At 38.8% G+C, this 11,526-nt stretch overlaps 1 protein-coding gene across 4 annotated transcripts; it reads left to right on the forward strand.

The window, feature by feature from the left end:
* Positions 1–842: 842 nt before the first annotated feature.
* LOC120438173 lies at positions 843–4,442 on the forward strand. 4 transcript variants are annotated; one of them, XM_039608613.1, is made up of 6 exons: positions 843–1,172; positions 1,737–1,841; positions 1,939–2,224; positions 2,605–2,772; positions 3,267–3,362; positions 3,917–4,442. In XM_039608613.1, the coding sequence occupies exons 3-6, from the start codon at positions 1,949–1,951 to the stop codon at positions 4,166–4,168; spliced, it is 792 nt and encodes a 263-aa protein (XP_039464547.1). In that variant the 5' UTR covers positions 843–1,172; positions 1,737–1,841; positions 1,939–1,948; the 3' UTR covers positions 4,169–4,442. The 4 variants fall into 4 exon arrangements, with proteins under 4 accessions (XP_039464547.1, XP_039464545.1, XP_039464548.1 ...); XM_039608611.1 differs by having other exon boundaries at positions 1,737–1,813; XM_039608614.1 differs by lacking the exon at positions 1,737–1,841.
* Positions 4,443–11,526: the final 7,084 nt, after the last annotated feature.

An 11,526-nucleotide genomic window follows, 5' to 3' on the forward strand; every position in this document is an offset into this window, starting at 1 on the left:
GTTTCTGGAGTTCTTTGTGTCAAAGTGTTCCTCGATGCGCTGTTTGTATTTGCGCTTGGCTTCTTTTAGGCAAGGCAAGGCAAGGCAAGTTTATTTATATAGCACAATTCAACAACAGGGTGATTCAAGGTGCTTTACAGAAACATTGAAAACAACAGATAAAAAACATGATTTAAAATTGATTAAGACGAGCAAGCAAACAAACAAACAAACAAACAGTATATAAAATCAAAAATCAAAACAGTAGATAAAATCAAATCAGTAGATAAAATCAAAACAGTAGATAAAATCAGGACAGTAGATAAAATCAGTAGTTAAAATGTAAATTTTGAAATTTAAGCTTAAAAGTGTGGATTTGGTGTTTTATTCAAATGCAGCTGAGAACAGGTGAGTCTTCAACCTGGATTTAAATAAACTGAGTGCTTCAGCTGATCTGAGGCTTTCTGGGAGTTTGTTCCAGATATAAGGAGCATAAAAGCTGAATGCAGCTTCTCCGTGTCTGGTTCTGACTCTGGGAACTGATAAAAGACCGGATCCAGATGACCTGAGAGATCTGGAAGGTTCATACTGGGTCAGGAGGTCACTGATGTATTTTGGTCCTAAACCATTCAGAGCTTTATAGACCAGCATCAGAACTTTAAAGTCTATCCTCTGACGGACAGGCAGCCAGTGTAAAGACCTCAGAGCTGGACTGATGTGGTCCACTTTTTTGGTCTTAGTGAGGACTCTAGCAGCAGAGTTCTGAATGAGCTGTAGTTGTCGGACTGATTTTTTAGGTAGACCTGTAAAGATGCTGTTACAGTAATCAAGCCTACACTGTAATCCCTAACAGCTGTTCTAGCTCATAACTAATAAGCTCATAACACTCAAATGTCGTTTTGTAGTTGAGCAAACTATAAAGTATTGAGCTCTGTTGGCTTTTATGCGACTTTAATTGAATAGGGCTCAATATTTTTTAGCTAATTTGTTTGGAACGCTCAAAAAGTTTAAGAAGCATATATTAGTGACGTTCTGGTGGGTGGAGTCTTGTCGCTCCCTCAGGAAAGCTGAGTCAGCCATCTTGAATTTACCTTGATGCGGGGAAGATTTGGCCTGCCCGTGTGGATTAAGAGTCCCCATTCAACCTACAACGACCACCACCTTAATTTTTTTCATCAACTGCCCTAAATTTGGTAAGTCTAACGTGTTTTTGTTTTGTTTAAATTTAATTTCGATAAACAGTCTTTTTATTTTTACTGGAAATATATTCGTACTTTGTGCACAGTGAATGTTTGTTATAAATAAATTCGAATCCAAGTAATTGTAATTTTAGAAGTTTTCGAATGTGACAAATACGTAATGTTATTTCAAATTACAACGGTGTAACGTTTTGGCGGTTTTCCGTGGGGGACAACATTTCCCATAATGCATTGTATTCTTGCCCGGGAAGTTGACGGTGGCAGTTCTAGCTCCATGCATTTGAACTTTCTACTAAAACTTTCTACTGTCCGTTTCTACCGGTTGTCGATTCGCCGGTAATGCACGTGCACAGATTGTGAGTATACTTATTTCAATAAGTGTCCGCGTTACACAGTCAGTAGTTTACGCTGTAGAGCTATGTGTGTGTGTGTGCTAGCATGAAACGAACAATGCTAAACAACATGAGTGTGTTATCATGATTAGACACATGTTTGTATTTTTTCGTAGTCTCAAATGTGTGGTTGTGAGATAATCTCGAAATCCTTTTAACACTTTAGAGGGGTATTCCACTAAGCGAGCTCTACAAGTCAAGACTGGGCAGTGGGTCCATGAATAAACTGCCTCACTCCTGCAGGTGTCTGTCCATACTTCCCATCGTTCAAGTGAGGCTATGGACTTGTATACGTTGTTTGTATCACCTTTACTCTCCATAAAAATTAATGTGGTTTTTTTTTTGTTTGTTTGTTTTTTTTTTTCCAGGAACCAAAAGATGGCTGCTGCCCAGAAGCATGTGCTGCATGTGTATGTTGAACGAGACACCACCCTGAAACTTACTCTACTTGAGCGACCAAAGTCAGTGGAGGAGCTGAAAGAAATAATTAAAGAGAGGAGGTTCAAGCCAAGACTGAATGGGGACTTTAGCCTTCACTATGTCCTCATGGACACAACCTATGCCCTATGTCGCCAAGAAATTGTTGGAGCTGTTGGAGCTCCACGAGTGAGAGACATCGTGGACAGATGGCCAGCCCTACTTATGGAGTCACAGGTGAAAAAATAAAATATAAAATATATATATATATATATAGATGTGTATATGTCTGTCTGTCTCTTTACTGTTCTCCCAGTTTTTAAAAGTCTAGATTTTCAAACAATTTACCAAAAAGCAAATGACAGATGTAAATGACAACACATCACTCTGTGACGTATTTTTTTTCCCCATTCATAGTAAACAAAGTCTCTAGAAGTTTATTTATTTAAATTTCCTTTAGATAACATTACAAAGAATGACGAATAACTTTCTATTTTGGCCTTGGTTCTGACTAGAATTGCTCTGGTTTTGCTAACCTGAGAACTTTTTAAAATACATTCACATTTCTGCTCCTAATTCATCTTTGTTCATTTCTGTGTATTTCTGTTCATGTACAGGTGGTTGCAGAGTTCCACCGAATCAAGAATGTTAACCTGCGCACTCAATTCTACAAGGAGCTGGACAGACACACGCCTAGACTCATCACTTTGTTCCGAGACAAGGCCATCAAGACTGGCAAGATTGCAGAGGAGCTAGCAAAGCTCATGAGAATTTATGACATTCAGGTAAATTTTTCATTTCACATGATTCAGAATTACATTAACAGATGGTTTGTACACAGCTGTAAGAAGCCATAGTGTCAATTGCTTCAACTGTGCCCCACGATTAAGTGATTATGCCATGGATACAAGGTTGTCATTTTAGGAGAAGGACATCGTGACAAAATGTATCCTTTCAAAAGTGTTGTGTTAAAAGATTTATCAGCTTCAATTTAAAGAAGTCCAAACAAGTACTGTTTTTGTAAAAATTGGTTTTACATTTGGAAGTTTTTCCTTTGTGAGTTGTTGATGTATTTACAATGGAAACTTATTAATTTAAAATGTATTACTAAAAATACAGTTATCCAAAATACTGAATTTACCATCTTTAGCCCGTTACACAAAAAGTTTGGACACCCCTGATCTATAACAATGACAATCAGAACATGGCTATCCAACACTTTGTTTTTACTCTGCATTTGTGTAAATACTATTCTAATAGATATTGTATGTTCATCTAGGAACAGCGTGATGTAAATACAAGACGGGTCCTCGTCCTTCATGCACTTCCTGTGTACCTGCGTGAAGATGCCTCCACGTTATTCAGGACTTGTGATGTAAGTGTACTGCCCTCAGCATCAACCCCTTTGCCTAGCTGTTCAGTCGAATATATCACTCAGAACTCAAGGAGAACCAGGGTGTATATCAGGAAGGAGGTTCAAAACTGTCCTCATCTGACTTGTTTTCTCCCATATATCAACTATTGTTGAATAAGATTGCAAGAAGATTGTTACGCATAAACCAGAAAACATGAAAATACTTGAAAGATTATTAAACAAAAACAAATCCACAGATAAAAACTCTCTCCCTTTCTAAAATTCAAGTGTTCTATTTTTTGGAGGTGCCACATTGTGGTCAGAGAAATGTTTGGTAAATAACAAAAACAAATATCTTGACATATATTTATTATTGAAAACATTTATTTAAGCATATGTTTTGAAACCAAACCCAAATTAAGATTATTGTAATGCATCATGATGTATCAAATTAAATCGTTGACATTATAATCCTAAAAGAAACGTGCGACTTATAAAGATTCACACCTCTAATCAATAGCATGATTTGTGTCCTTGAGGGCTGAACTCATTCTTGTATTATTTGTGTTTTGCAGTCAGCAGATGGTCCAGACCTCACTGTCACTCTTGTGGCTCTGCTGACAGTTGTCACGGATGACACTACTGATTCGGCCCTCTTCAGTCCCGAAAGTATCTGCATTGTCGTTGAGGATGAAATACTTGTGAATGGTCCCACAAATCTGGCTGACTCATTTCTCCTGCTCTTTGGGTACATCTATGCACTAGACCTACAATACCCAAAGAAACTTGAGCTTACATTCACATTTATCCAGAAGGTTGTGATGTGACTTGAGGACAACAAACCACTGAAAGGGCGTCTACTGATGCTGAAGAATGATTTGTTCAATGAGTGAATCACTCAGAATGGACTACTTGTTGAGCTGAGTATTGAGAAAGCTTTTTTTTTTTTTTTTTCCTAATCATTTGGCTCTTCTAGTTCAAATTTAAAGTGAATGACTGCTCATTTCGTGGACTATTCATGTTTAACGTTCTGTTGCCTAATACCTTAATGCACTGCCTTGATGTTTGTTACCTATGAAGTACAGCAGTGGAAACCAGTACATTTTTTTTTTTATGTATTTTTAAAATAAGTGAGCTGCAGCTGTCAAGGTACAGTAAGTGTTAAATGCCTCAATGTTCTAATAGCTGCAATTGCTGTTAATACTGAAAATGTTATTTAATTTTAGAATCGAGATGGAGACCCTTGGAGTCTTTCTTTTGTTTTATTTATGAAGCACTTTTTATGAGTGAGCTCCGTTATCCGTGCCTTTTTAAAAGCACATTGTGTTTAATAAAAAAGTTAAATTGTTAGTGTTGTTACTTTCATGTTTTCTAACACTTTTAGCTGATTATAATTTACTGGGCAAACAGTTTAGAATTATTTGTAAATGTATTTCCCACAGTATTTAAAAAATATTTATTAGATTTTAAGTGTTATTTCCCATATTATAAGTTAGAAAATATGAAAAAGTTTGAGTTTATTTCCCACATCGTATGAGTTGCAATATGTAAAATATTTTGAGTGTATTTTCCACCTTAATTAAGTTGAAAAATATTGAACATTTTGAGTTTATTACTCCCTAATTATAAGTTGAGGAATATCAACATTTATAAGTTAACATTGAGGTAATTTAAGGCAACTGCAACTGTAATTTTTATTTTAGTTAAACTTAAAACTTTTAAAAACATCACTAAAAAATTGTTGTGTAATCTGTTACACAACAATTTTTGAGTTCTGTGAACTTATTAGGTTTTACAGTGTACTAAAGATGAATGCATGGACTAGTTTTTCCAGGTCCTGTTGAGACATCAGATCTTTTATCCTTGAAATATTCTTGAGGTGATAGTAAGCTGACTTTGTTATTGTCTTAATGTGTTTTTCTAAGTTTAGGTCTGCATCCATCACTACACCCAAATTTCTCGCCTGGTTTGTGGTTTTTAGGTGTATAGATTGAAGTTCTCTGGTGACCTGTAATCGTTTTTCTTTGGCACCAAAGACTATTACCTCAGTTTTGTTTTTGTTTAGCTGGAGAAAATTGTGGCACAACCAGTCATTAATTTCCTCAATGCATTTACCAAGAGCCTGTACAGGGCCTCGGTCTCCTGGTGACATTGTGATATATATTTGTGTGTCATCTGCATAGCTATGATAGTTTATTTTGTTGTTCTTTATAATCTGTGCCAGTGGGAGCATGTAAATGTTGAACAGAAGGGGTCCCAAGATGGAACCTTGGGGAACTCCACATGTGATACTTGTCTGCTCAGATGTGAAGTTACCTATTGATACAAAGTATTTCCTGTTTTCTAAGTATGTTTTGAACCAGTTTAGTACAGTTCCTGAAAGACCTGCCCAGTTCTCCAGTCGTTTGAGTAATATGTTGTGGTCAACTGTATCAAATGCTGCACTGAGATCCAGTAAAACTAAGACTGACATTTTTCCACTGTCTGTATTCAGACATATGTCATTAAACACTTTGGTCAGAGCGGTTTCAGTGCTGTGGTTCTGTCTAAAACCTGACTGGAAGGCATCATAGCAGTTATTCTGTGTTAAGAAGTAATTGAGCTGTTGAGAAACTGCTTTTTCAATGATCTTACTTAAAAATGGGAGATTTGAGATCGGCCTGTAGTTATTCATTTGTGTCTTGTCAAGATTGTCCTTTTCAGTATAGGTTTAATTACAGCAGTTTTAGTGATTCTGGAAACACACCTGACATTAAAGAAAAGTTTACGATCTGTAACAGGTCTGACTCCAAAGTCTTTGAGACCTTTTTGAAAAAACTTGTTGGCAGGACATCTAAACAGCAAGAGGAGGAGTTCAGTTGACCTAAGATGTCCTCCAGGTCTTTGCTGTTAATAGGGTGAAACTGTTTGATGGTGTTTAAGCAGTTTTTCGGTGGACACAGTACATATCCTGGATCTGCTGTTGATGTACCAATTGCTTGTCTAATCTTTTGGATTTTTTCTGTGAAGAATTTGGCAAAGTCATTGCAGACCATGGTCGAATGAAGTTCAGCTGCCACTGACACAGGAGGGTTTGTTAGCCTGTCAACTGTAGAAAATAAGACCCGAGCATTATGACTGTTTTTGGTGATGATGTCAGAGAAGTAGGACTTCCTTGCACTCCTCAGTTGTAAATTATAATTGTGAAGTTTCTCTTTATAGATGTCATAATGAACCTGGAGGTTTGTTTTCTCCATCTACGCTCAGCTTTCCTACACTCTCTTTTTCTTTTTTCACCAGTGTGGAGTTTCTCCATGGAGACTTTTTCCTTCCAGAGATGACCTTCACCTTAATGGGAGCAATAGTGTCCATTACATTTAACATTTTAGCATTGAAGCTGGTGACGAGCTCATTGACTGAACCTCTGGACAGGTCAGGTGTTAATGGGAAGACCTGGTTAAAGATCTCACTACTGTGTTCAGTTATACACCGTTTTGTGATCACTGCTGTTGACGTATTTGTGTGGGCTAAAATTTTACTTTCAAAGAAAACACAGTAATGATCAGACAGGCCCACATCAGACACTGTAACCTTTGAAATGCTCAGGCCCTTGGAGATCAGTAGGTCAAGAGTGTGTCCTCTATTATGTGTGGCCTCTGTTACATGCTGAGTCAGCCCAAAGTTGCCCAGAGTGTTACTCAGGTCTTTAGTCCCTTTGTCCTGAGGGTTGTCCACATGGATGTTAAAATCCCCAACAATAATTACACAGTCGAAATCAACACAGATCACAGACAGCAGTTCACTGAGGTCATTAAAAAAGTCTGTGCAGTATTTGGGAGGCCTGTAAACATTAAGAAACACAACTTTGGATGGGGCCTTCAGCTGTAAAGCCACATATTCAAAAGACTGAAAACTTCCAGGAGATAGCTGCTTACATTGAAATGATTCATTAAACAAGACAGCAACCCCTCCTCCTCTCCTGCTCACCCTGGCCTCACTGATAAAACTGTAGTTAGGAGGGGTCAACTCGATGAGAACAGCTCCACTGTTACTTTGGTCCAACCAAGTTTCAGTTAAAAACATAAAATCAAGGCTGTGCTCGGTGATTAAATCATTAATTAAAAATGTTTTCCCAGCTAAAGATCTAGCTAAAGATCTTTTATGCCTTTAACCAGAGATTGGCGTGCCTCTTTGTAGACTTGTTGGTCTCCTGATTTGAAGGCGCTGTCACGTGCTCTTAGTAGGGCTCTCACCTCACTGTTGAGCCATGGCTTCTGGTTTGGGAACACTTTAACAGTCTTTGTTGTTGTTGTTACGCTCTCAGTACAGAAGCTGATGTATGAGAGTACGGCAGATGTGTGGCCCTCCAAGTCTGATCCTTCTGCAAATACACTCCAATTCGTGTTATCAAAATAGTCTTGTAGAGCTGTGGTGGCTTCTGTGGTCCACACTCTTACTGATTTTTCAGATGGTTCTTGTCTTTGAATTAGAGGTTTATAAGCAGGAATCAGGGACAGAGAGAGATGATCAGAGAGTCCGAGATGAGGCAGGGGGGTGGCCTTGTAAGCATCTGGGATGTTGGTGTGGACCTGGTCTAGTGTGTTGTTTTCCCTCGTCGGAAAGCTCACGTTTTTAAAGAATCCAGGCAGGACAGATTTCAGGTTTGCGTGGTTAAAATCTCCTGCCACGATCACAGCGCAGTCCGGGTGCGTTGTTAGCTGTTTATTAATGGAGCGCTGGAGTAGCTCCATGGCTGACTTAGCATTAGCTTGCGGCGGCACATAAATTGCTATTATTGTGATCGCTGTGAGCTCTCTCGGCAAGTAGAAGGGTCTGCACTAAACCATCATGTATTCTATGTCTGGGCAGCAGTGAACGACTTTAACTGTGTTGTTGGTGCACCAGTTATTGTTTACAAACACTAGCAGACCTCCCCCGCGTTTCTTACCGGACTCTTTGTTCCTGTCCGCTCTGAACGTAGCGTGGCCCGCTAGCTCAAGCGCAGTGTCTGGGGTAAAAGAGTCCAGCCAAGTCTCTGTGATGATCATAACACAGTAATCCAGACAGCGTGAGGTGATCCGCAGTCGTAGCTCATCCATCTTGTTATTTAGTGACCGTGAGTTGGTGAGGAAGAGACTCGGAATAGCCGGTCCGTGTGGGTTAGCACGTAGCCCAGCCTTCAGCCCCTCTCTTCCCTCTCTTCTGTTTCCTGTGCCTCCGTCGCCACGCGCCACTTCAGCGGTGGTATGGTGAAATTAGAGTCGGTGACCCTCCGGATCCCAGGGGGAATTGAGTCCCAGTCATTGTCAGCAAAGGTGTGCAGGTTTTTGTGGTTTAGAACCGCAAGCAGTTCAGTTTTACTATACTGCATATGTGCTCCTGCATATCGGAGTAAAAGTGAAACAAAAATACACAAAAGAAAAAGAAAAAAGCTAAGTTGAGGAGAGCGCCGGGCCGCTGCGACTGCTCGCGCCGCAGGGGCGATTGTGGCTCAAGAGTTGGGAGTTCGCCTTGTAATCGGAAGGTTACCGGTTCGAGCCCCGGCTTGGACAGTCTCGGTCGTTGTGTCCTTGGGCAAGACACTTCACTCGTTGCCTACTGGTGGTGGTCAGAGGGCCCGGTGGCACCAGTGTCCGGCAGCCTCGCCTCTGTCAGTGCGCCCCAGGGTGGCTGTGGCTACAATGTAGCTTGCCATCACCAGTGTGTGAATGCGTGTGTGAATGGGTGGATGACTGGATATGTAAAGCGCTTTGGGGTCCTCAGGGACTATTAAAGCGCTATATAAATACAGGCCATTTACCATTTGCCATCTTGAAACAAGAATGTTGGATGTTGACATGGAAGTCAATTTGCTTAAAATCACAAAAACAATCGATTAATAGTAACTTAAAGTTATTACAATACAATTGGATCATGCAAACATAAGTAAAACCGGTGAAATTGAACAAATATAATAACAGAATTCCAGATACATGTTTTAAATGTGGAGAAGCCCGTGGAACATTTTTCCACTGTATATGGGAATGCAGAATTGTCCGTGCATTTTGGCAGGAGGTGATGAACAAAATAAACCAAATTTTAAATACAAAGATTGCTTTAGATGCAGAAATGTTGCTATTACGTGTGTATTCTAAAAATCTTAAACAAAGAGTCCATCAAATTGAGTTTATGGATTATTGTACATTACAGGCAAAACGTATGATTGCATTAAATTGGAAAAAATCAGATCCTCCTGCTATTGGTGCTTGGATAAATTCTTTGGCACAATGTATGGCAATGGAAAGGATAACGTATTTTCTCAAAGACAAGTTAACATATTTTGATGAGATTTGGAAGCCATTTAAAAACTTTATAAAAGAAGTAAACATCGGACAACTCCTGCAGGAGTGTGGATGAGGGGGAAAATTGTTTAATATGCGTTAGCTATTTCTATTGTCTTTTTTTTTCTTTCTTTTTTTGTTTCTTTCAATAAGTATAAATGTCACATATTGTGCAAATGTATACATATTTTATGTGGGTTTTTTTTTTATCTTGTTTGATGGAGGTTTGGAAGAGAGCAGGGTGGGAGGTGTGTGTGTGTGTGTGGGGGGTTCCTATTACTGCAGGATATTACTGGAAAATAAACCTTTGTATGCTGTTGCAAAAGCAATAAAAATATTGTTTAAAAAAAAGTATGTAAGTGCAAAGGGCAGCTGGAAAAGCTGTGTGATTGGAAAGAGGAGAAGCATGGACAGAGAGGTTAGGAGTCTCATGAGTCACGAGGATGCTCTGTGACTACTTTCTGGAAGTCTGAGAAAAGTCACTTGGATAGAAAGAGTTCCACCGTCCAAGAGGAAGCCATGATCTACAGGAAAACATAAAAAATGTTTTTTTCCACTTGGAAAAGTTCAGGGTCAGGTGAAATTAATGGCTGATTCATGTTTGTTGAATGGAAGAATTAAATAAAATATTTAATTTGTCATTAAAGTGAAAGCAAAGTGTTTCATAGGTATTTGTACTGTTGGTAAAATGCTTATGAGAGCAGAGAAGGTTTGGGGAAAAGAGACTTAGAAACTCCTTTGACGGCCTTTTGTGAATCGATTAGAAGTTTTCACTGTTCACTAATCAGCCAAGTCAGTCACACCACTTTAAAGTGAGATCGTCTGTTGGGTTGTGACGTTGTCTCATTCAAAATTAAATTGTGAGGTGAAAGTAGGTTTAAACACTTCCTGTGTTCATCTCAGAGGAAGTCCCACACAGTACCAAGAGCTTTGTAATCAGAAACAACTTCACATTCAACTAACGAACCACTAAGAGCATCGTGGTGCTTATATGGAAGAAGATAATGTGTTTGTACCTTTTGGTTTTTGTGTTCCTGTTTCTAGAATGAAAGTTTGCTGCTGTGCTGCCCTCACGACACGTGACCATGTGAAGCTAGACAGCCAGCGAACAAAATAGACGAGATCTTCCACACAAGGCTTGCTTTTCTTGCTTTTAATGAAGATCCTTTAAAGCCTTATCCTCTCTCAAGGCTTCTCCTTTCTATTTCTTATTTGTAACTGAAATATACAAAAAGTGAAAATAAATTGCTAGCTAATACACATCTTAATGACAAACTTAATGATTAGCCTAGCTTGACACGTGCGTTACATTAGCATCACAGTTCACTCCATGTAAACACATATACAAGTCATTTCTGAACACATTAATACTTACAAAGACGAACGTTTCCCAAGGTACAAGCGTGTATAGCACTTTTAGCGTGTACATGAGCTTATTCACAGTTTTAATACTGCCGAAGCACTTTTCACAACATTAACGGAGAAAATACGTCAAAGATAGGCAAAAGATCAGAGCGCTCCCTCGCTCCCATTTCCGCACATACAATACAAAGATAGCTTGCGACTAAGACATCTCACTCTGAGCAAATTTCAATCACACACATCTTAACGTTTTTAGCATGAATTACTTATAATATTTCTTAACTTTGAACTTATTTATCACCTTAGTTACGTAACTTAATCAGATTATGCACTAACTACTGACTTTTGACCAAAAGGCATAACACTCCCCGCTTGATATAAACACATTATATCACTATAAACATCAATACAACATATTCAAACATCATTTAGCATCGAAGAATATTCATTCAGTCTCTGCAAGCAAAACAACAATCTCTGAAACTGGTCTGAGAAACATTTTAACAGTCCCATCTTTTACAGTC

The sequence above is a fragment of the Oreochromis aureus genome, linkage group 3 (assembly GCF_013358895.1).
Source record: "Oreochromis aureus strain Israel breed Guangdong linkage group 3, ZZ_aureus, whole genome shotgun sequence".
Lineage (NCBI taxonomy): Eukaryota > Metazoa > Chordata > Actinopteri > Cichliformes > Cichlidae > Oreochromis > Oreochromis aureus.

Excerpts from the sequence above, each read along its gene's own strand:
- LOC120438173 (XM_039608611.1), top strand. The coding sequence starts at position 1,788 with ATGAATAAACTGCCTCACTCCTGCAG. Across the intron at positions 2,225-2,604 it reads CCCTACTTATGGAGTCACAG|GTGGTTGCAGAGTTCCACCG; the intron begins GTGAAAAAATAA and ends GTTCATGTACAG. Across the intron at positions 3,363-3,916 it reads CGTTATTCAGGACTTGTGAT|TCAGCAGATGGTCCAGACCT; the intron begins GTAAGTGTACTG and ends TGTGTTTTGCAG.